The sequence below is a fragment of the Peromyscus maniculatus genome, chromosome 6 (genome assembly GCF_049852395.1).
Source record: "Peromyscus maniculatus bairdii isolate BWxNUB_F1_BW_parent chromosome 6, HU_Pman_BW_mat_3.1, whole genome shotgun sequence".
NCBI classification, from domain to species: domain Eukaryota; kingdom Metazoa; phylum Chordata; class Mammalia; order Rodentia; family Cricetidae; genus Peromyscus; species Peromyscus maniculatus.
Window position 1 is genome coordinate 78236852 of NC_134857.1, and position 24992 is coordinate 78261843.

At 46.7% G+C, this 24992-nt stretch overlaps 1 protein-coding gene across 1 annotated transcript; it reads left to right on the plus strand.

Annotated features, from left to right (window-relative positions):
• Positions 1-5503: 5503 nt before the first annotated feature.
• On the plus strand, positions 5504-24774 carry Reg4 (regenerating family member 4). Its single transcript, XM_042280274.2, has 6 exons — positions 5504-6883; positions 9390-9552; positions 16585-16679; positions 17970-18107; positions 20481-20586; positions 24374-24774. The coding sequence occupies exons 2-6, from the start codon at positions 9486-9488 to the stop codon at positions 24439-24441; spliced, it is 474 nt and encodes a 157-aa protein (XP_042136208.1). The 5' UTR covers positions 5504-6883; positions 9390-9485; the 3' UTR covers positions 24442-24774.
• Positions 24775-24992: the final 218 nt, after the last annotated feature.

The following is a 24992-nucleotide window of genomic DNA, read 5'->3' on the forward strand; positions in this document are numbered from 1 at the left end:
TCCTGTGGTCCCCAGGCTTCTTCAGGCTGGCTGTAAAAGTTAATGAACTCTTTCATGGTGACTCACTTCCTCTCTCCTGGTGGTAGGATTTGCTTTAATATCAGCTGATAGATGGATGTTGTACATCTTGCTTGCATCAATGTTCATGGTCACTATCTCTGTCAAATACAAAGAACAAAGTCTAAGACCATAAAAATTTGCATCCTATAAAGGTGGGTGTGTGTGGGAGGGAATGATTGTTTTATTTTGGTTTGAGACAGGGTCTCATGTAGCCCAGGTGGGCCTCAAACTCTCTATGTATCCAAAGTTAACCTTGAACTTCTGACCTCCCTGCTTCTACCTCTCAGTGCTGGAGTTTTCAGCATGCACCACTGTGACCACTTAACACCTCCACACCATGCTGAGGATTAAACCCCGGACTTCGTGCACACTAGGCGAGCATCTACAGACAAAGCTAGATCTCCAGTATGGTCACTGTTCAAAAAGTAATGAGTAAGTCGGGCGGTGGGGGTGGGTGCCCTTAATCCCAGCACTTGGGAGACAGGGGCAGGTGGATCTCTGAGTTCGAGGCCAGCCTGCCCTACAAAGTGACTTCCAGGACAGCCAGGACTACACAGAAAAAAACCAGTCTTGAAAAACAAAACAAAAAATCATGCTGTTTTCTTAGGATTTAGAACTGGAAAATAATCAAGGACACCCCCCCCCCCCCTTCATATGACCACTTCAGCCCTGCCATCTTTCCACCCGGTTTCATTTTTTCATTCTCTTAAAATGCAACATTCTTTGATCGTTTTCTCTCATTTGTTGCTCCTTATGTATTGCCTGCACCCTCGCTTCTGCTTGGCTGAGGTTCTTGCTGATGTAATTTTTACATATGAACCACAATGGCAACAGCACTCCCGAAACGCTTCTAGCGGAGCAGGCAGTGAAGCAGAAATGCTTCAGCAGTTAAAGTAGGTACCAAGTGAGTCCCTGTCACTCCAAAGCTGGCTACAGTTTGTCCTTGACTTCGAATGAAGAAGCAAGAGCCACCACTGGTCTCAAAATGGGAGTTTGTTGGTCACGCAAGTTGGAAGATGAGGAGGTCACCGCCGTTCCAACATCAGCCAGGAAAAACGGAGTCAGGAAATCATGCCGTAGATATGATGAGAGAGCCCCTGGATGACAGCCTTATTTCCACAGTGTACCGCAGCTGTTAGCTGAGACCCCGATGCTTGGAGATATAAGTAAATTCAGCTCAAATCCAAGTTCAACCGCTTTGCCCCAAACCTCTGCATGGTTCCTGTGACTCCTCAGGACTTACTTGAATAGTGTCTCTGTCTCCAATCTTGCCATGAACAGAAACACTTTCTTTTGTTCTATAGGAAACTTCCTACCACCTTCTTGGTCTGTTTAGCATAGTAGCCCCTAGAGACACATAGATTTTAAAAATGAAATTTCATGGGCTGGGCATGTAGCTTAGTTGGTAGAGTACTTGCCTAGCGTGCGTGAGGCTCTGGGTTCAATCCCAGAATGCACTTGGGAGATGAAGTCAGAAGAACCAGAAGTTCAAAGTCATCCTCAGCTACAAAATGAGTTTGAGGCCAGCTTGGGATACATGAGCTCCTGCTCAAAAAAAACAAAACAAAACAAAACCCTTCACTATTTCAAAGTTTAATATTCAATTTCTTATTCTCACTAGTCACTTTCCAGTTTGACTGATAAGCGCCCGTGGTAGAGGCTCCTTGTGGACAGCACAGATTGAAGTGTGCCCATGAGCATAGCAAAGTCTGTCTGACGGTCAGACTGATACATGAACTGGTGAGAGTCACCGAGTCTTTGGGGCAAAGGGGGAAAGATTATATTGTTTCATCAAAAACGCACTTTGATCTAATCCCTTTTCCTTTTCTTCTTTTGGTGTCGCGATTGAACCAGGCTCTCTCTCACCAGCTCAGCACCTGTTCTGCCACTGAGCTAGCCTATATAAGCACAATTAATCAGCTGCCTCTTTTCAGAAGCGTGCCCATCATGATAGTGATGTAGCAATGAGTGTGTTTCTATTTGGAGGAGACTTTGGGGAAGCCAAATTGAATCACGACATTGACAAGGGTAAGAGGCTTCCAGTGGGCTTCAAGTGTAAGATCTCCCAGCAGAGGAAAGAAACAGCTCTTGTTAGAAAGTAAATGTTTCCAAAAGAAATTATTAAGTGACACTTTTCTCTGTGGAGCTTAAAAAAATAAAGGTGTTTTGGGGAGGGGTTTGACCTCTGGTCTCTGTACATGCACTTGTGCACACACGGAAGTATCTTCCTGTCCCCTTTCACCTGGTACCTACATCTACACATCCAGATCCTTGCACTTGGTCACATTCAATGTTTATTGAATTAACTAAGTAGTTCATGTTTAAACATGACCAAATAAGGAGAGAGAAGAAGGATGCTGCAAACAAGAAAGACCTGAAAACTGGCATGGCAGCTTGTGGGCAAGCGGGCATGTGGTGTTGATGGAGCAGTGTCCCAGTGCAGGAAGCATGAGTGCCAGGGGCTAAGACATGGAGGACTTGATCACTCATGCACAAAGTCTGGGTAAATATGGGGCTCAATGGCAATTTTCTTTTTCTTGAAACATTTTTTTAATTTAAAATTTTTAATTTTACATATGAGTGTTTTTGCCTGCTTATATGTATGTATGTATGTGCACCATGTGTGTGCCTGTTGCTTGTGGAGGTCAGAAGTGAGGTGTCAGGTCCCCTAGGACTGGAGTCACGGATAGTAGTGAAGCTCTATATGGGTGCTGGGAATCCAACTCAGGTCCTCGACAAGAGCAGCCAGTGCTCTTAGCAGCTGAGCCACCTCTCCAGCTCAGCTGTAATGTTCAACAGGTTTTCAGAGTCAAGAATTCTGAGAATACACCACACTCAAATGTTTGTGTGTTTGTGATTGGGGGGTGGGGCACATGCTGATGTGGCGGCCAGAGATCCATGTCAACTGTTCTTCTCAGTGACTCGTTACCTGATTTTCCTGAGACGGGCTCCCTCTTTGAGCCCTTGCTGGCCAGTGAGGCCCTGCGATCCACCTGTCCTCACCTCCCTCTGGGATGACAGACACCTGGCCCCACACCTTGCTTTTAGGGTGAACTGGGCTTGGTTTTCATGCTGTGCAGCCTACACTTTACCCATTGACCCATTGCCACGAGCTCGAAATGACTGTTTTCTAATAAAGCCTAATTTTAATCAACACTAGGCCTTGGCAGCTTCAGCCTCTGTCAGCTCTCTATGCCCCTGGTGGATACTGACTGATACTTTGGCTTCTATTCACATTGAAAAGAAAGCGCTGCTAATCTTTCCAAACATCACAATTACTCATCACACTCAACACTCCTTACATTTATTCCTCTAGCATATCAAATTCTTTGCTTCTGGAAGCTTCCCCCCAAAGACGCACTTTAACAGTAATTTGGATGATTCAATTGATTACTTTTAAGTTGTTATAATTTAAATTTCACTATTTTGTGCTCACCCTATGACTGCCTGGCCAGGCACAGAGTTCTAAATGGAAAGCCAATTCCCTTCACACTTTGAAAATCACTTCCTAAAGCTGTCTTCATTTTATTTCTCCATCTTGGTGCCATTTTGACTCTTATCTTCTTTTCTTTTGTATGTTTTTTCTTTTAAATAAAATAGAATTACATCATTTCCCCCCTTCCCTTTCCATCCACCAACCACTCCCATGTGCCTCCCCTTATGCCCTCTGGAAATCATGGCTTCTTTTTCCTTTATCTGAGGTTGCTATTATGAGTGCGTGCACACGTGTGTGTGTGTGTGTGTGTGTGTGTGTGTGTGTGTGTGTACAAAACCTGCTCAGTCTATCTAGTGTTATTTGTATGTATTTGTACAGATAATCACGACTGACTATTTGGTATTGGGTAACCAATTGGCAGCCTCATCCCCGGGGAGGACTGTTTCTCCCTCTCTCAGCGTTAAATTTTTATTATTTTGCTTTATAGATGGGTGTTCTGCCTGCATGTATGTCTATGTACTACATGTGTGCAGTGCACAAAGCGGTCACTAGAAGGTATCAGATCGCTTGAATTGAAGTTGCAGGCAGCTGTGGGTCTCTGTGTGAGTGCTGGGAATTGAACCCAGGTCCTCTGCAGGAGCAGTCGGTGCTTTTAATAGCCGAGCCATCTCTCTAGTGTTCCATTCTGATTCCTGATTCTTGGTAAGTAATTGTGACTGAGCTGTAACATTTTAGGTTTCTCACTTTCTAAATTTCATGTATGGTATATTTATAAGCAGAATTTCTTTTAAATCACTCCTTCGTGGCCAATGAAACTTTTTAATTCAGATGTCTTCCTGACCCCTTATAGTCTCTGTTTTTGGAACAGAGTCTCATGTAGCACAAACCAGTCTAGAACTCTGCCATGTAGTCAAGGATAGCCCTGAGCTTCTGACTCTTCTGCCTCAGTCTCCTGATTGTAGGGCTCACAAGTCCATGACACTGCTTCTTTTTTTAATGTGTTTCTGGGCGATCAAATCCAGGCCTTGGTGCATGCTAACCAAGCACTCTATCGTTGAACTTCATCCCTCACCCCACTGCCATGTAGCTCAGGTTGACCTAGGAGTCATTATGGAGCCCAGCCTATCTGCAAATTCATTATGGAGTCCTGCCTCAGCCTCCGAGTTCCGGGATTGAGTGCGTGCTAGCCTCCATGTCAGATGAAGTTCCCTTTTACTCTTACGTCTCACAGTTGTGTGTGCGTTCTGTTGGTGCCTTGGTTTGGCGCTGACCAACGGAGGTTCCGGTGAGAGACCTCTCACAGTCCAGACACAGTAACTCACATGTTCTGACCTTCCTTTTGTCATCAGAAGTCTTAAAAACAGTGGCATACCCGTCAGAGCAGGAGTCCAGGCAGAGTCTGGGGTGGAGAAGACCTACACACTGTTTTGCAATGTGTTCCTTCTGTATCGGGCCTTTGGGACTTAAAGGCTGGGAGTTGGCATCTGTGCTCCCCATTGTACAGTGTAGCAGCGCCTTTCCTATCCGGCTTTCTCAAGGGGCAAAGCATTGTGTATTAAACAGGTAAGCACACCTGGTAATAACCCCTTCATATTGGGATTAGGAGAGCATGGCTCCCAGAGGTTCAACACATGACCAGCACTTTATTATTTATTTATTTTGAATTTTTTTCAAGGCAGGTTTCTCTGTGAAGTCCTGGCTGTCCTGGAACTTGATCTGTAGACCAGGCTGGCCTCTAACTCACAGAGCTCTACCTCCTGAGTGCTGGGATTAAAGGTGTGGGCCAGCACCGCCCGGCTAATGACCAGTGCCTTATAGTGAGAGGGGACCAGAACTCAAACCCCAAATCAGCCAGACCCGATGCCCTTCCCCTTGAGCACCCTCAGAGGGGACCAGTCACTGGAGGAGGTGAGCTGGGGAAACCTTGGTGGATTTACACACAGGCTGGGGAAACCCAATGAGAGGCAGAGCAGCATCTAGAAAGCAACCTAGGCTTGGGGCAGAGAGCCCTGACTTCCCTACGACTACCACTCAACTACACTAGCCACAGCCCTTCTCTGCAGTAAGAGTTGAGCATCACTGTGGCCCTTTGCAGACCCACGGGCCTTTACAGAGCTGACTCTGTAATTTGAGGTGAGCCATCTCTGGCACCCACAACACAAATCAATTCCTTATCCTCTTCACAGAAAAAAACAAACCTAATGTCATTTATACATAGCTCTTTTTTTCCCCAAAAAACAATTGTGAATTTAGCAAAGAAATCTAGATTGGAGTGAGGAAGCCAGAGTTCTCCACACACCACAGATAAGCCTTGAGAACCCGGCAGATCACTGCTTTCTTGGTATTACGTTTCTTTTATTTTTTTTCCCTAAGGTTTATTTTTATTATTTTTAATTACATGTAGGTATGTGTGTCTGCATGTGGGTGTGTGCTCATGAGTGCAGGTGCCTGCGGAGACCAGAGGCCTCAGATCCTCCGGCACTGTGGTTTCAGATGGTCGGGAGCTGCCTCACATGGGTGCAAAGAACTGTTCTAGGCCCCTGGAAAAACAGCGAGTGCTCTTAACCACTGAGCCAGCTCTCTGGGCCCCCACAACTGGGCTTCTTAACTGTGCATGGGAGAAGCCTGTCCTAGCTGCCCATAGGGCATTTGGTGATGTGAGAAGGAATTTGCTATAAAATATTCTATCAGTGTAAGCTATTTTCCATAATTTGTGTGCATTAAAACAAGATTTTAGTGCCTTCCGTTCCGCAGGAGAAAGGCAAACAGGGGTGGGGGGTGGGGAGTGGGAGTAGGGGTGGGAGGGGGTGGAGGGATTGGGGAGGGTGGAGGGGGGGATGTTTCTAAGGACCGTGATGCATGCTGGGAGGTGGAAACAGGCACTTGGGGAGAAGCGCCTATGTGGTCTTCAGTCAGAACCTAAAGTCAAATCTTTTCTGCAAGGATAGAAATCTAACTCTTCAAAGCAGAACATCTTTCCAGAAAAAGAACGGAAGGTAGATAAAGGTCACCTACAACACAAAGAGACAGAAAGGAAAGGAAAACTACAAAACAGAGCCGAGCACAGCTAAGTGAAGAGATGGGAGAGGAAAAGGGCAGTTCTCAGACTACAGGATACTGTTAATTTTAATAACGTGGACATAAAAGATTTTGTTTGCACACAGGGAGAGGTTCTGCTCTTGGCTAGACAAAGCTCACTCTGTGTCCATTCTAAAGCTATCACTCGACCAGCTCATTTTTTGACTGTAGATAAGCGTGATTATTTGGTAAATAACTCGTGACTTCAACAGGTCATTACATCCTGAGGCAAGAAGGTATAAAGCCGCAGGAGCCTGGGACCACTCAGGCTGAAGAAGGCAGAGTTCTCAGAGTGTTGGTTCCAACCAGGTAATCCTCCCTGCGGCGGGGACAGAGGGCTTTCTGTGAACACCTGTTATTCTCTGCCAGCTCCCCAGTGGGTCAGAAATTACAAGTCACAGCTCTGTTGCTTCGGCTGGGGTCTTTGTTGGAGTGACGTTCGATTTAAATTGTTTATTTTGAGCATCCTCATCGCCAACATGAATTGCTGTGTGGGTGTTTGCGCATGCGTGCGTGGCATGAGCGCATGCGTGCGTGGCAAGCGGATGTTAGGGAACATCTCTGCGGAGTTCTCGCCTTCCATCTTTACATGGGTCTCCGGGATGGAACTCGGGTCGACAGGCTTGCACAGCAAGCGAGCCCTCGCCTGAGCCCTGGGTTGTTTTCTCTCTGCTCTTGCTGAAAGAGAGTTGGCTTCGGCAGCCAGGCGTGCTGGGTTCCGTGGTGGCTCTGTGGACTGGTAGCCGTGAAACTTAGGGAAGGTTACAGAATACAGTGAGCGTCAGTTTATCAGCAAAACACGTCACTGACACTTGCAGTGCAGTGTAGTTATGGAGAGGTAGTCAAATGAGATGATAGGGCCTCACCAGACGTCTCAAATCCATTTAGAGCAAGGAAAGAAATGCTGGCCTCCACTCCTCCAGCCAGTCAGTCCGACTGTTGAGCGTCAGCCATTTGCATTTCAAAGGGTTTCAGGACCTTGACATTCTTTTTGAAAGGAACATTCAGCAAAGAAGCGCAGGGTTTGTGCGATAATTTAAAAAAAATAAAAGCAAATAGAACAGGAGGGATGATGCCAGACCCAAGTGCTCATGGGGGCTGCAAATTAGAGTTTCCAGAAGTCTCCAATGTAGATATCCTATTGCATCAGCCCTCCTGGGCCATCGATTATTTGAGATTTCATTGTTTGTGTTCTGATCAGAAAGCATGGTTAAATAAGAATTCAATGATGCCGGGCAGTGGTGGCGCGCGCCTTTAATCCCAGCACTCGGGAGGCAGGGCCTTCATTTTCCTGTTATTTCCGAAAAGCTACTAGGGTTTAGAATTGCCATAAAGCTTAGGTAAGAATGAAAATGCATGTGGATGCCTGTTTTAACCTCATGCCATGGCGGTGGCTACTGTTTGTCGTAGACATTCCAAAGATTATAAAGGAGACGACCTTGCACACGACAAAGGCGTTTTTAAAACTTGAACATCACTCCTGTCAAGAGGCCACTGAAAGATCGATCCAGTGAGGCCCAAAGCTCAGCACTTGTTGAATGTGGTAGGCAGAGGGGTAGGGATTCCTGTGAGGAAGCAAAAACAAGGGGAGTTTTGGGGCGTTATGTTGGCCCCTACAGTTGAAGTCCTTCAGAATGGTTAAAAAAATAGAGAGAAAGAGATGAGAGAAAAATATGAACTCAGAAGTACTTTTAGTACCCCAATGGGAGGCATAAATACACACAAACAGTCTGACCAGTCATTAAAAGAGAACAACAAAATAGAAAAATGTCCAAAGCTATAAACTGATAATTCACATAAGAAATTGTAAACATCATATATAAAAAGATGCCCCACTTCATTGGCAGCCTTTAGGGACGAGCAACTATTTCTTTTGAAATACCAAACTTAGTAAACAGTATTTTTTGACAAACTTATCTTCATGAGATACAAGGGCAACAGCCTTGAGTTCTACCAATAGGATGGGTAGGCGAGCCTTTCAGCAGCCGGGGGGTTCAAAATGACGACGGACTTAGCAGAATGAGTGAGTTCATACCAAACAGAGAAGAGAAAACGGACAAAAAACCGTGACTGCAAGAACGTCCTCTGTGGCTGGTCTGTGTCTGAGGAGCAGCCAGGTTACAAGGCAGTGTGATTTAATTGACTTTAATTGACGTAAAACTATACTCGGGGCCTAGGAAGGGGTCTGAACGGCTTATCTCTGGGACATGGGCTCACTTCCTAGTTCTTGGTCTATGTTGATATTTTAATGATTCGTGGGTTTTTCGACAATGAAGGGGGAGACTAGCAAAGCTTTTTATTTAAAGTGATATCAGCAGGGTTAAAGACTCAGATCTAGTTGCAGCCAGTGACACAGAGCAAATGACCCAGGCCTTGAAAACCCCAGGCTTCTTCTCTCTAACTGTATGTGGGCCATCTGTTTACTTTACCTTCAACCTTAAAAGAAATCTCAGTACTGGAACCACTTTGTTACATTTCTGGGACTTCAGAAGGCCCGTTATCACCGGGGAGGAAATGTGCCCAGGTCGCCCTCTGCTGACTCTCCTGGAGATAACAGAAAATCTTCGTGGTTCCCAAACTATCTACTCAGACTGCTAAGCACTTCTGCCTGCTGAGTTAGGGAGGGCTCTGACATTGGTTCTGGGGGGGCAGGGGGGAGCTTGAAGGTTAGAATAAAACCTCATAAATTAAATGCTCAACATCTCTATGTTAACCTTGAGATTATCTTCATTGTAAAAGTTGCATCTACTTGGAAATCTACTTTAGATTTGTGATATCTCAATTCCAGCATCCTTCTCTCTGGTCCAAATTGCAGATCTAAAAGATACCAGAGACTTTAAGGGCAAACTGGAAAGAGCTCTGAGGGCCTTGGAATTAAAGCATCGAAGTGTCATCTCCAGGGAAAGACAAAATGGCTCCCAAAGGTGTTTGGCTGTTCCTCCTGATGAGCTGTGTAACTGGACCTGAAGTCCTGAGTGGTGAGTTCAGTCACTTATGGGAAGGCAGTCACAGCCAACAAACACGGAGTGCACACATCACCCCACCCACTCACCCCCTCAGGCGTTTCAGGAAGGAAATATCAAAGAAGGAAAAATCTTGTGACTTGTCAAAGGCTCTACGGTCAAATAAAGCCACCCCAAGATGGTTGTAAGCCATACTTAAATTGTGGATCGTGGAATACATTTTGCAAGTTTGTTGTGAGTGATGGAGAGACTGTTTAAAGAGCCTGACAGGCATCAGACTGTCTGGAGCTGAGATCTATAATCATAATGTCCAAACATTTATGCACTGTTTTCTTAGTTGAGCATATTACAAGGTCTAGTTTACCGGGGACCTGCAAACCTAGTTGCAGAGATGGCCATTGCACACTCATAGAATAATCACCAAGGACAGGGAGCGGGCCAGTGACAGTATAGGATCTACAGTAGAGGAAACAGGACAAGGAAAGATTAAGGATGCTGAGAAAAAAAATACCGTGGAATATTAGGACTGGAAGGAGATGAAATGTGGGCTCCTCTGACATAACTGCTCTGTTGAATCAATGAGGAAAATGAGCGCAGAGAAAGACAGATTTGCCAAATGTCACACCGCCAGCCTATGTGGTGCTCTGGCCAGCTCCGAGTCTTGGACATCTCCCATAGTCCTTCATAGCCTCACTGGGAGGTGGAGGTGGCAGTGTAAGAATTGCTTGCTTGAGCATCACCTCTCTTGAGAAAAGAGGCCACCAAAAGATCCATTGAGGCCTAAAACTTCTTGAATGGGCTTGGCCAAGGTGAGGAGTCAGGAGAAATAGTGCTTTGGGGTCATGCATTGAAGGCTGTGGTCCTGGCCATAGCCTGCTCTTGACATGGCTTTGTATGGTACTCACTGCCCCCAACTCCTCATCTGCCTCTAGCCACCAGTTCTCTCACCATTTATGGTTGCTCAGGACCCAGGAATTCAACCATTTCTGCACCCTGCAAGAATGTACAGAATGCCAGGAGCTGTCCCCAGCCCCTGCTGAGCTGCCTTCCAGCTGTTCTATATGCAGCTTTGGTGCTGCCCTGACCTCTGGTGTCCCTTAAGGGCTTGGCATTTACCCTGACTATGTTCTGAAGAATAAGATAAGACTCTTCAACTGTTTCCCAGGACTTCACTAATCTCTTTGGTTCTCTCCCCAGGAGTAGACAGAGCCAAAACATATACCATGGGTCCTTCCATGGCTCTTTTCCAGACAGATCTTCTTCCCAGCTGTAGAAAAGCTTTCTGTTGATTGTTACATTCCTGAGAACCATGCTTAAGACAGATCCCATATATTCTTTACACAACAGCTTATGGAAAAAGTCTAATCCTGAATTTAGAGGGGATTCAGAGAATTAGAAATTGATTTTCTCTTACAACAGAGGCTGATGGCCAAGATCATAACTCTGTTGTCCCCTCAATGGTTTCTTGCCCTGGCTGTGGCTGCCTGTGACTCAATGAGGAGAAACAGGGAAACATTTAGAGACAATGGGAACTACATCTGGTTAGTGTTTTCAGTGATATTCCACCTCGTTATCGTAATAATGGCGATGGTTTTTAGAAGTTATAATTCTACCTGAGTCTGATGATGCATGCATGCCTGGAATCCTGGCTACTCAGGAGAACGGGGCAGAATGATCTCAGAGCCCTGACCTGCCTCCAACACAGAGTTCAAGGCCAGTCTTAGAAGCTTATTTGACCAATAAAACAGACCCTGTCTTGGGTTTAAAAAAGAAAAAAAGGCACGAGTTAGGGTGTAGCTCGACATACCAACCCCGTATCATAGAAGAAAACTGTAGTCCATTCAACCATTGCTATGTGTAGGCAGCGTGCTCACCACTGTGTATGCAGTATGTACTCGTTATCCCACTAACCCTCCAAGCAACCCTGTGGGGAAGTATGTGCTGCTAGTTCATTGTGCAGACACGGAACCAGAGTTAGAAGAGATTGGGAGGGACCACTAGAGAGCCATGGAGGCTGGATGCTAGGACCTGTCCCTTCTTGCCACCCCATGCGCAGCAATGAGGAATGTTGGCACTTTGGGTAGAGATGTGAAAGATTCTGGGCTGCCGAGACAACAGGGCCTTGCCCCAGGTCCCACTACACTCCTGGCTAGTAACCATTCTCTTCTCTCCAGTGACCATACCCATCTCTCCGGGAGAGTCTGGCTGTTAAATATGAGTAAATGTGAGTGGTTGGTGGTGCTTTTATTTATGTGTTTGTTTGTTTTCAGTGTAACTTGACCATGGCTAACATGGCTGGAGCCACACTGTCTAGGTCACATCTTAGCTCTTTCTTGTTTGCCGTGGGAGTGTGAGGCACAGAAACTTCTTTCTGCCTTTTTTTCCCCCACGTCTGTGACGTGGTGGTAATATCAGGAACTACTTAATGAGGGGTGGGGTGGGTTCTAGGGTATTAGTAAAACTGCCCGGAGCAGGACCTGGTACCAAGGAGTGAGGACTAAATGTGGGGTAGAAAGCATTACAGCTCAGGACCTCAGAAGCATTTCCAGCGGCTGAGATGTTGCCACCAGGGGGCGCATGTCGGTACCTGCGAGAAGCCTGGGCTAAGGTGAGAAAGGACGGGGAGGGGCGGAGGGGAGGGGAGAATGCGAGGCAGAGGGGCCAAGAGTGGCAGACAAAGGCAGGGAGAAAAGCAAAAGAGAGAAAGAGGAATCGGAAAGACAGAGAGATCGACGCAGACGCAGACGCGGAGGAGCAGAGAACCTGGTGGGAGAGGCAGTGTGGACTGCCTGGCTGGAGGCATCCTGATCTTAGGTCTCTACACTCTGTCCCCACTGGATCCTCTCTTGTGCCCCAAGATGGCTGTTTTTGTGACCTCACGCCAGGGGAAGCGAATGCCGTGGTGGAAGAGAATCTTCCCCGTGTGTTTGCCCACAGAATATCAGGCCGATTCGCTACAGGTCACACGAGAGAACCGAGTGAATTGTGCGGGAGCAGTGTCCTCAGGACTCTGGTACTTACACTCAGTTGCAGGTGCCTTTACACGATTATCCAGTGGTGTGTCCAGTGGTGTATCCAGCCCCCAGGTCCTCACACTTAGGGTTGGAGATTTTTGGCTTCTGCTGCCTCTCTTCCTGAACATTCTCAGCAGCAGCATTGGGTTAAAAGGTATGCCACCTGTGTTAGTTACTTTTCTCATCACAGCTCGGGGGAAGGAAGCGTTTCTTTGGGCATACAGTTTGAAAGATACCGTCCCCCGCCATGGGGAAGGTGTGGTGGCAGGAGGGCGAAGTGGTCAGATGGCCAGGAAGAAGAGAGTTGACAAGTCGTGAGGCTGGGCCACCCCAGGCCCGCCCCTAGGGATCCACTTCCTCCAGTGAAGTGCCACCTCCTAAAAGTTCTACAGGCTTTTAAAACAACGCCACCAGCTGGGGAGCAAGCGCTCAGACACAGGAGCCTACGGGGACATTTCATTGGTTTGGAAACTATACCCCTTCCCAATGCTGTGTTGACGATCCTTCCCAATATGGGCCCATTTCACTACTCAGCTTTTTCAGAACAGTAACTGATGATCAGCCTGGCCCTAGTTGGGGTTCACTATTGCTGTGACAAAACACCATGACCAAAGGCAAGATGGGGAGGAAAGGGTTTATTTGGCTCACACTTTCACATCGTGGTCCGTCACTGAAGGAGGTCAGGGCAGGAACTCAAGCAGGGCAGGATCCTGGAGGCAGGAGCTGATGCAGAGGCCATGGAGGGGTGCTGCTCACTGGCTTGCTCCACATGACTTTCTCAGCCTGCTTTCTAACAGAACCCAGGACCATCATCAGCCCAGGGATGGCACCACCCATAATGGGCTGGGTCCTCTCACATCAATCACTAATTAAGAAAAACGTTTGCAAGCCAGGCGGTGGTGGCGCACACCTTTAATCCCAGCACTTGGGAGGCAGAGCCAGGCGGATCTCTGTGAGTTCGAGGCCAGACTGGTCTACAGAGCTAGTCCAGGACAGCCTCCAAAGCTACAGAGAAACCCTGTCTCGAAAAACCAAAAGAAAAAAAGAAAGAAAGAGAGAAAAGAAAATGTTTGCCTATAGCCTAATCTTATGGAGGCAGTTTCTCAACTGAGGCTCCCTCCTTCTTCTCTGATGACTCTAGCTTGTGTCATAAAGTTGACATAAAACTAGGAAGTTGACATAAAACTAGCCAACACAAAGCACAAAGCTCCTTAAAAAGCTTTGGTTTCCAAAGTCATCGTGTTCACAATTCAATTTCTATGATCTAAAACAAAACAACAACAACAAAGCTTTGGTTTCTCAGGATTTAGTGCCTTCCTATAATCTTAGCACACAGAAAGTTGAATCGGGAACATCTGTTGGAATCCAGCCTGGGCTACATAGCAAGACACTTTTTCAATAACTTTTTTTTTTTAAAGGAAAAGAAAAATATTTAGTGTCAGATTCAAAAATTAAGATTTCCTTTGCTTTTTAACTCTGTAATCATTTGCTACTAAGTTTCTAATTTCTCACTTTTGCATATTCATAAATCAAAGGTCAGAAGGGTTCCTGAAAGGTAGAAACATGGGTTTTTTAGGTCGTAAAACTGAATCTAAAGTGTAGCTTTTCTATTTTCCGGTGTGAGACTTTTTGCCAGGTAACCATTTCATCCTGTTTCATCTTCCTGAATTATTTTGATAAAAATAAAGGCCGAGTAAACTGCTTAGCCTGATGCCCAGCACGGGCCAGGCTGGCAATGGTGGCTACAGCCAGGGTCTCAGTGGAATAAACATTTTCCTTTTACTTAATGTAAAAGTGTGTTTCTTCTTCTAACAGTAGAAATAAATGAGGATCTTTGCTGCTTGGTATCAGTCTGTTTCAGGTCATCCTCAGAGCCTTTTTGTGACGGTTATTCTACATTGTCAACTAAACTTGGAGTCACCTAGGAGACACACCTTTGGATTTATCCAGAGAGGGTTAACTTCAGAAGGGAGATTTAGCCTAAACGTGGACAGCACCATCCTGTGAGCTGGGGTCCTGGACTGAATACAAAACAAGAAAATCAGCTGAGTACTAGTGCCCACCTCACTCTGGTTCCTGCTTGGAGATGTAGCATAACCACTTACATCGTGTTCCTGATGCCTGGCCTTTCCTGCTTTGAAGGACTGTATCCCCTCAAACTACAAGCCAGAGCAAACCCTTTCCTCCTCCAGTTGGTTTTTTTTTCACAACAATAAGGAAAATAATTAATATGTTTCCCTTCCATTTCTTAGCTCAGTTAGTGATTAACCATCATTCACAGAGTCAATCATACGTGCAATAGATCTAGATCTGTAAGAAGCACTGTGTTCCAAATCAGCTGGGACTGGTGCCTGGGAGGATGTGGCTAGACGGGGCAAGGAGATGGAGCTGAGAAAGGCGTAAGGGCTGGCAGCATGGCCCAGTTGGCAGAGGGTGCATCTAACATGCATGAAACTCTGGGTTTGATCCCCCACTGCTTTGTAAAACCAAGAATGATGGCCATGCGTGCCTGTGATCTCAGAGGCAGGAGAATCAGAAGCTCAGTCATCCTTCCCTACATAGTGAGTTTAAGGCCAGTCTGGGATATATGAGGTCTCGGGGAGGGGGGGGGGAGGCAGAGGAAGGAAGAGGAAGGGAGGGGGAGGGACCACTAAGGAGCAGGGAGCTTATCTGAAATCAGTGTGGAAGCTCTGGAGAGTTAGAGGCAGTAGATGAAACAGTACAAGGAGTGAAGTAAATAAGTGACACACAGCCATCTGACCCCGGAGAGACCTTAGCACTGGGCTAGAGTGCAGGTGTGCAGCCACATTGTCCCAGGGCTCAGGCTGCTAGCCTGGCGTCCCCCGGGTCACCAGTCCCTCTGCTCTTCCACTCATCTCTGCTTTCTCAGCTTCCAGCTCCCGTACAGAGGCACTTGCCAGCTGGCCAGCAGCCAGCCCGAGCCTCCCTGAGTCACAGCCTCCTTTGCCGCAGGCCTCTCCCGTTCCTGTTGGCCATGTTGTCTTACAGATCCCCTGTACTCAAGACAAACTTGGGGGCTTGCTATTTCTGCACACACCAGGCACAGTCCCGCCTTCATGCCTCTGCCCAGCCCATTCCTTTTCTCTGAAATATTAATAGTCCTCTCTCCTCGCTGCTCATGCACAGCCCACCCGTGATCACATTTCAGCCTGGTTGCTGTGTATCCCACTCTTTTCCAAAGAGGCTCTTTCTCCTAACAATGCCCCCGACTCCCAGTCTACATCTGTCCACTCCTCGAAGCCCTGCTGTGTCCTTCTGCCGGTTGCTGAATTTGTCTACTGCAGTTACGCACCCAGATCTAGGGGAATGGAACGGTTGAGTGGCGTTGACCCTCCAGAACACACATTGTGACCCAAAACTCCAATGGCTCCACGGGCTCCTTCATTCCTTCTCTGACAGCTGGGCCACGGTCATATTTGGGTTTCTTGGAATTACTGTTGGTTCAGAGTGTGTGCTCAGTACTCCCAGAAAGCTTGATTCCCCCGTCCCAGTAAATGGTCCCCTGGTAAAAGGTCCTTTGATGAAGGCTGGGAGAAGAGTAATAATAAAAATTTGGGGTTTAATTTTGTTCTCTCTTTCTGTTTTTCTGTTTCTCTGTCTTCTCTCTCTCTCTCTCTCTCTCTCTCTCTCTCTCTGTGTTTTGAGATGAGTCTCATATAACCCTGGCTATCCTCAAACTCACTATATAGCCAAGGATGGCTTTGAATTCCTGATTCTTCTACTACTTCATCATCTGAGTGTTAGGATTACAGACATGCACACCACACCTGTCGTACGCAGTGCTGGGACTCGAACTCAGGGATTTGTGTGTGCAAGACAGGCATTCCACCAATTTACCTAGATCCCTAGCCCCACACAGTATATATATTTTTAGTAGTGCAGCAAGGTCCTTCTGAAATGGACTCTTCCTTTGCTTTAAGGTATTCTAAATTAAAAACAAGTATGATGTGTCTTATCATCACATCGAGTTTTGTGACAACACAATCTGTAACCGCCTTTTGTTTCTGTACAGCTGTCTTGAGACCCAGCTGTCGTCCAGGATGGTTTCTCTACAAGTCCCATTGCTATGGATACTTCCGGAAGCTGAGAAGCTGGTCTCAGGCTGAGGTGAGAAGTTGGAGCTGTTGGTTTCTTTAAGAGAAAGGGGTCAGCTAGAGCTGCAGATCATATTTGACTTAAAGTCAAGGGTTCTTCCTGGGACCCAAGGAGAAGAAGCCTTGTGGTTAAAATGGAGGGGGGAATGTGCTCGACCCCTTCAATTTTGTGAACATTGATGATGTAGATGCTGTGAGTTCAGACTCTCAGTGGGCTTCATGGAGTAGGAAGTAGCCATGGCCCTCAGAAAGCCAGAAATACACATATGAAAGGAGCATGAAGAGTTGAGAGACTTGTACAAAGAATAACTGAATTCCCCTATGAGACTTACCAGAGAGCATGACGTGGAAATGCCTGAAATGGGTCTCAGGAACACTAGGCAAAAAGCCAAGAAATAGAAATGGGAGGTGTCCTCGCTTGACACAACATGCACATGCCTGGATTTTATTCTTTCCAGCTATGTGTAGGACATTTCCAAATATCTAAATAGCCAGTCCAAGTAAGTGGAGAATTGATGTTGTCTCTCCAGCTTGTGACAGATTAGCGCATAGAGATGCAATGTGGCATGATCCAAGCCTAGAGTGGTCTCAAGTGTCCTGTGTGTTACTCACAAAGGAAGGGAAGGAACGAGGGTGGCGAACTCACCATGTGACACCTAATGAGTATCGGGCTGTGTTCCCTGACTTCCAAAACCGTGAGAATGGGGCATGGTGGACTATTCCTGCAACCCTATCTCTTGGGAGCTGAGATAGGAGGTCATGACTAGTTTGAGGCCAGCCTTGGCAACATGGGGATACTTGCCCTCAACAAACAAGTGACACATGGAAGACCTGTGTGGTTGTAACAGCTAAACAGAAGATTTCATTTCAGTGCAAGCAAAAGTGATTTCCTTTTGATTAGACCAAGAGAAGTAGCCAAGAAAATTCAGGGAATGAAATGCCTTGTTGAGTGGAGACCGGAATAACTGGGGTCAGACAGAGAGCGAGAAGAAAGATGGAGTGAACGAGAGGTGGGGGAGAGGAGGGAGCGAGATAACCCCGGATTCTGTAATTACTAGGAAATTGTGCCTCAGAGAGGTGAAGTGACTTGTGGAGGTCCCTGGGACTCCGTCTACTTCCTCTGGCCCTAAATCTCCTGCCCTGGCCTTGAGCGTTTGCTTCCTGAGACCTGACACTGTGGGGTTTAGATCCCTGTTGGGGGGGTGGGGGGCGGAGGGCAGACAATCCATCCTGCTTGGCACACCAGGGCTTCAAGGAGAGAGCTGTATACTCATGGCATCAATAATGGGACCTCTCCTTGCAGCTGAAGTGTCAGTCATATGGACATGGATCCCATCTGGCATCCGTCTTGAATAAAAAGGAAGGCCAAGTCATAGCAAGGTTCATATTTGGCTATCAAAGAAACCTGCCTGTGTGGATTGGCCTGCATGACCCAAAGAAGGTAAGCCCATGTTTATCTCATAGAGCCTCTTGGAAAACCCAAGATGCTAACCCTTTCCTCAGAAGTGGCCTCTTGGCCTACAAACAGGACGAAAGTAGTAGTCCTTCAGCCAAACACCTCCAATGATCAAAACCAAGGCCTGAAGGTCAGGGACCCCATTCTTTCCCTCGGTAGAAGAAATAATTTAAACAGCTCTGTTTTGTGGAACTTTGAGTTAATGTCCTCCTAGATCTTCAGACACAAAAATCACCAATGTTTTAGAACCCTCCCCAAAAAGGAGAGAGAGACAGAGTGGGAGAGAGAAAGCATGCAAGGTGGTCTTCTAGAAGATTCAGAGTGATTTTATTGCCTTTAGGTCTTGATTGAAGATGAAAACTTCCAGCTCACCTTTTTCTGAGATTCTGTCACTTTTTTTTTAAATCGTTCATAATTCTTTCCTCTGGATCCTTGCTGTCCTCTCCCTCAGCACTGGACGATGAGAAGTACCACGGCACGTCGGGATTTATGGATTTGGGGTGGGGTGTCTCTACCTAACGGAAATGGGGTCACAGGAGGGAAAGGCCTGCTTTCTGATCCCGATGATGTAGCTGGAGACACCAAAGCTTAGATATCTTATTCCATGAACATGGAGTCACCCTTCAGCACTTGCCTAGGAATCAAATCACACTTTGTCTTTTGAATATTGCAGAAAACCAAGTGATTGCTTTTTGTTTTTGTTTCGCTATATAATATATACCAGATACTCAGTTATCTGTTTTAAGTGGTATTTATTTGACTTGCACAATTTTTACTTTTAAAATATTTTTTATATTTTTACTGTCTATGTATGAGTATGCACCCGCATGTATGAGTGTGCCTGGTACCTGGGGAGGCTACAAGAAGGAATCAGGTACCCTGGAACTGGGGTAACATGGTTGTGAACTGCCATGTGGATGCTGGGAACCAAGCCTGGTCCTCAGTAAAAGCAACAAATACTTTTAATAGCTGAGCCGTCTCTCCAGCTCCTCTACTTTTTGAGACAAGAGTGTCACAGCTTTGGCTGACCTGGAACTCCCTACATGAACCAGGCTGGCCTCGAAATCACAGAGATCTTCCTGCCTCTGCCTCCCCAGTGCTGGGATTAAAGGCCTGTGCCAACCACATCTGGCCAACTGTTTCATTTTTTTATGTATTTACTTTGTTGCCAATTAAAGCTCTGCTTTCAGAGACATGCTATATATTTACATCTATTTCTGTGAGATGCTTTTATACTTTGATTTTTTTTTTTACATGTGTGACTAGGAGACACAAACGACAAACAGATATTCTAAAACTGTACTCTATCGCTAATAATCAAGGAAATGCAAACTAAAATGATATCATTTGACCTAGATTATCAACATTTTTCCTTATATCATGAATAATATCTTGAGGATGTAGAAAAATGGTCCTTGTACCTAGTCAGTGAGCATGTAAATTTGTACAAGTGGGCAGTTTTTGGAAAGTACTTTGTTAATGGATATTGATAACCTCAAAACAGTCACATTGTTTGACTCACAATTCTGATTCTGGAATATATTAAAGGAGATAATTTTGAGAATACAGAATGATTTTCAACAAAATTAGTCACAGCAGTGTCTTTCATAGTAATTGATAATTGGGAACAAAATACTCAAAATAGTCAATAGAAGATTATTAAGATAGACTATTGTAACTAGAGTTTTCCTGCCTGGCCCACAGTCAGGACAAATCTTTGTCACTCGCCAGTCCCACAGCCGCTCAGACCCAACCAAGTAAACACAGAGACTTATATTGCTTACAAACTGTATGGCCATGGCAGGCTTCTTGCTAACTGTTCTTACAACTTAAATTAATCCATTTCCATAAATCTATACCTTGCCATGTGGTACCGGCATCTTCACATGCTGCTTGTCATAGCGGCAGCTGGCAGTGATTCCCTCTGCCTTCCTGTTCTTTCTTTTCTCCTCTCTGTTAGTCCTGCCTATACCTCCTGCCTAGCCACAGGCCAATCAGTGTTTTATTTATTGACCAATCAGAGTAATTTGACATATAGACCACCCCACAGCAGATTATGGTACATCCTTGTGTTAAATAAGGGTTTAGAAAACAACATGAAAGACTTGAACATATGTATTCTAAAGAGTACAGTATTTTTAGTACATTGACAATCGTGGTTCCATCAGAAGTAAATATGCTAAAACATTAGTGACGTTTTCCTCTGTCACTGAGTGGGGTGACTTTCCTAATTTTGATTCTTCAGACATTATATGCTTTGCCCCATGAAAGCCCATTTCACTGGACTACGGGCCTGATGTGGCTGTGGGAGGGTGGTCTGGCTGAGTTGCACATTCCCTCCGTTTCCTGTCATTGCAGAATCAGCTTTGGCAATGGATTGATGGGTCTACACAGCTGTACAATGCCTGGAATCCCACGACGAAGAGTGAAGCCAGGCACTGTGCTGAGCTGAACCCCAAGAATAGTAAGTTCCCTGTACCCCTTCCCTCCCTCCAAGCTGCAGATCTGTCCTTTAACCCATTAAGAGCAAAAGGGGCATCCTTGTCCTGCTTCCCAACGCCGCTTTCACTCAGCAACACTGCTTACAGGACGGTGACCTTGACACACAGTCTATGAACCTTCATCCATCTGCACCCATTCAGCAGTCTTTGCCAAATCAATGGAAGGAACTTTTTAACAGCAATGGAAGGGGGCATGAGGCACCAGACTATGACAGAGGCATCAGAGGCAAACAGCTGGAGAGGGGAATCTCTCAGGCCAGCAGAGCCCACACTGCTGCTCTGAAAGGCAAGTTAGGCAGAGCACAGGCAAAGCCATAGGTTTGAACTACTAAAACAAGGCGGCTGTGAACAGTTAGCACCGTGCAAACCACAGTGAGCTGCCTCAGGAGGCAGTGAGAAGACTACCACCAGAGTCAACCGGGGAAAAGGTGGACATTTTGTTTGCATTGTAGTAGAAACTATGTTAGAAAAGAGACTGGAAGCCACAAAGATAACTGAAGAACGTTCCAACAGAACACCTTCCAGGGACGCTCCGACCCATGGCGTGAGGCCCTCCATATCTACCTTTTAGCCAGACCAGTTTTGGGGAAGCAGTTGACCAATTTCCCCTAGGCCTCTGGCATCCCCATGGTCCTGGGCTTCTCGCTGGACGAAGTCCTCAAGTCCTGTCCTGTCAGCAGAATCCCACCCTGAAGGAGCCTGTGGCACAACCGTGAGAAGTGGGAGGCTGAGTCTTTTTATCTCACCCTTCCCCTTCGCTTGGCTTCGCTTCGGCTCCGGGCAATCAGAACACAGGCTTCAGACACAAGGAGACCCAAAGCAGGGGGTCGGGGAGGTGGCTCAGGGGCAGTAAGCTTGCTGCGCAGGCGCGAAGATATGAGACTGAATCTCCAGAACCCACATAAGGCTGGACAAGGTAGTGTGCGTGTGTGATCTCGGAAGATGGGAGGCGGAGATTCCCTGGAAGCTCACAGGTCGGTCACACACACACACACACACACACACACACACACACACACACACACGTGTGTGTGTGTGTGGGGGGGGACATCAAATTAGGTAATTAATTAAAAGCCCAGGGAAAGGTACAGAGCTAGTGAAAAGCTGGAGAAGGGTAGAGCTTAAAGAGAGAATCTTCATGAGACACCCCCGCCCCACCCCAGTGCTATCTTGTATCGGTAGAATGAATTTTTGTCTATGCACAGTCATGCATGAACTCTGCTCTCTGTGACAGGACCCGTTCCCGTTTCCTTGCTATTTAGGAAGGACTGCTGGGTATTTCGTCCCTTGTGCCCCTTTGTCATTCCCTTGGGGCTCTCCACTCGGTATCATCATCTGTTTTGTGACCCACTATTTACTTGGGGACTGCACACTAGCACAGGCCTGTAATCCCAGTCCTTGGAAGGTTGAGGCAGGAGCCTCATCAAGTTCAAGGCCAGACTGGACTACCGAGCGAGTTCAAGGCTAGCCCGGGCAATGTAATGAGACCCTGCGTTATAATTTAAAAAAAAAAAAAAAAAAAGCGAGAAGAGAGCGGAGGCTATAGCTCATCAGTAGAGCAATTGCCGAGTGTCTTTGAGGGCCTGGGTTCAATCTTCAGTGCTGCAAGGAAAAAGAAAGAAGGAAAAAAGACAAGCTCTGTTCAGTCTGGCTCGGGGTCAAGGGCAGGCGCTCTGTGTTCTGTGTGACCTTGTAGAAATACGGCATCTCCATCTTGCTGAACTGCCTGTCCTGGCGCAGACTTCTTCCTTCTCTGTGCCCCAGATGTCTCCTTATGGGAGGGAGAAGACAGAACCCTTGTCACCTTAATGTTTACACAGTGCCTTCATCTATGGGCTGAGCTCACTGCCTGGGTTTGGTGTGCCCACACTGCCCCCCGCCATTCACAACACTTCCCTCTTTAGTGTTGTGGGAGGGAGGCAGGCAGGAGGAGATTAGAATGGGTACCCGTCTAGGTGGCCACCCAGGGGTAAGCCACTCGTGGTCACCTGAAGCTGTTCTTCCAACTCTTCTCTGGGCTCAGTGGATGTACCAAAGGACCCTACACAGCACGTGTCCAGCCGGCCAACCTGAGTTCCGCAGGGCAGGTTCCAGGATAGCAGGCTTGCGCCACACTCTTGGTTCCATGCTAGGAATTGCTCAATAAGCCTATGGTCCCCAATCCATCATGTTCTGGTGCTCCAACTACAGGCCCCTTGAATTAGGACATATGCACGACTACCCTTTGTGTCTCTGGAGTATGGGGAATAAGAGCAGGTGACAGGCTCAGACCTGCAGGCTAAGACCCAAGCAGACACCAGCTAGGGGGAAACTCAGCATTCTGCCACAACCTCTCCAGGATGACAAGGACTGAGGAATTCCATTTTGAGGACAGAAATAGTTGGACATCTCCTACAAATATATATTTCAGTCCCCCCAAAGGTCCCTGGTTTCTGGCTCAGTCCTTCTTTCTAAGGTGAGTAACCCATTGTTGGGACATGACTGGCTACAAAGGCTTGCAGGTCTTTGAAGGAGCTTCTCAGAAACTTGGAGCATCTCAGAGCTTGCCTGTGGAGTCTAGGAAAGCCACCCCCAGGTCCTTGATGCAACCATGTCAAACACAAAGAATGAGCTGGAGGGCTGGCTCAGCAGTTGTCTTAGGGTTTCTACTGCTATGATGAAACACCATGACCAATAGCAAGTTGGGGAAGGAAGGGTTTATCCAGCTTATGCTTCCATATCCCAGTTCATCATCAAAGGAAGTCAGGACAGGAACTCAAGCAGGGCAAAAACCTGGAGGTAGAAATTGATGCAGAGGCCATGGAGGGGTGCTGCTTACTGGCTTGCTCATCATAACTTGCTTAGCCTGTCCTCTTACAGAAGCCAGGACCACCAGCCCAGGGATGGGCTCCATCTACAACGGGCTGGGCCCTTCCCCATGAATCACTAATTAAGAGAATGTCCTATAGGCTTGCCTACAGCCTGATCTTATGGAGACATTTTTTCAGTTGAGGCTCCCTCTTCTCTGATGACTCTAGCATGGGTCATGTTGACATAAAACGAGTGAGTTCAGCAGTTATGAGCAACCGCTGCTCTTATACAGAGTGGGAGTTCGGTGTCCAGCACTCACATTGGGCAGTTCACAACCTCTTGTAACTCCAGCTCCAGGGGACCTGATGCCCTTTTGTGTCACACACACACATGCACACACACATAAATAAAACTGAAAAATAAATCTTAATAAACAACAACAAATAAACCAAGCACCACACAAATGGAGCCTCCCCTCAGTCTATGTCAGATGCTGCTTCCTCCCGAGTGCTGAGGCAGAGCTTGTACCATCTACCGTGATTTGAGAAAGTGGGTGTGTGCGTTAGTCAGAGATCCCCAGAGAACCAGTAATGGGAAGTGGAGATTTGTTGGGCCGGGGGGCGAGCTGGAAATTACTGCAGTCAGTGGAAAGACTGAGTCCAAAGCAATTAAAGGGAAAAATCTTCTGCTGCAGGAAGCCCTTCATCTGGCCTGCTTTATTCAATATCTTTTGATCTGAGTATCAAGAATATCTACAAAATACCCACAGAGCAACATCTAGGCAGCTAGGCAGCTAGCAACTGCTGGCCGTTTGGACTAAACAATACCATATCCTACCCACGTTGGCTCCTGAAATAACCGCGGCCGGCCCTTGTCCGAGACTCCAAGAATAACACAGATAATTCTGGTAAATTCAGTACTGAACTTGCTTGGTTTAAGTGTCTGTTTATTTTCTTACAGAATTTTCAAAGTGGAACAAAAACAGATGTGACGAGCGACAGCACTTCCTATGCAAGTACAAGCCATAGAGCAGGAATCAAGCGTCTGCCAGCCTTGCGCAAGCTCCTTCGTCCTCCCTCTCACCTGGTGGCTGATATAATCATTATCCCCGAGAGTAAACGCAGCAGCGAACACTGATGAGGCCTCCAGTGCACTGACTGTCAGGCTCAGAGGGTTTAACATGGTGGGACAGTGACTTCTGGTCTCAGAGATCTTAGCATGGTGGGACAGTGACTTCCGGTCTCAGTGTTCACTCTACAATCCTTGCTAATATTCCTCTTCCCTTGGGCTGTCTCCAACAAGTAGAAATGTGCTTCCTGACCACTGGGTCTTTGTCATACCAGTAAAGTTTTGGAGCCAAGAAACAAATAGCCAAGAGTGAGCTTCTGTCCCCTTGGGCCCCTGCAACCTGCGACCTCCCTCTGTTGCCCATACGCCACCCCACCCCCACCCCCCGACTTCCCTGCTGTTCATCCTCTTGCCACGGAATGAAAGTTCATCGGTGGAGTCCCTGCCAGTCTGAAGTGGACCATACATTCTTTCATTAGATAGTGGTGTATGTGTGTGTAGGAGCCTGCTG

Coding starts and splice junctions, on each gene's coding strand:
- Reg4 (XM_042280274.2), top strand. CDS start 9,486: ATGGCTCCCAAAGGTGTTTGGCTGTTCCTCCTGATGAGCTGTGTAACT. Junction 16,680..17,969: donor GAAGCTGGTCTCAGGCTGAG/GTGAGAAGTTGG, acceptor CTCTCCTTGCAG/CTGAAGTGTCAGTCATATGG. Junction 20,587..24,373: donor TGAGCTGAACCCCAAGAATA/GTAAGTTCCCTG, acceptor ATTTTCTTACAG/AATTTTCAAAGTGGAACAAA.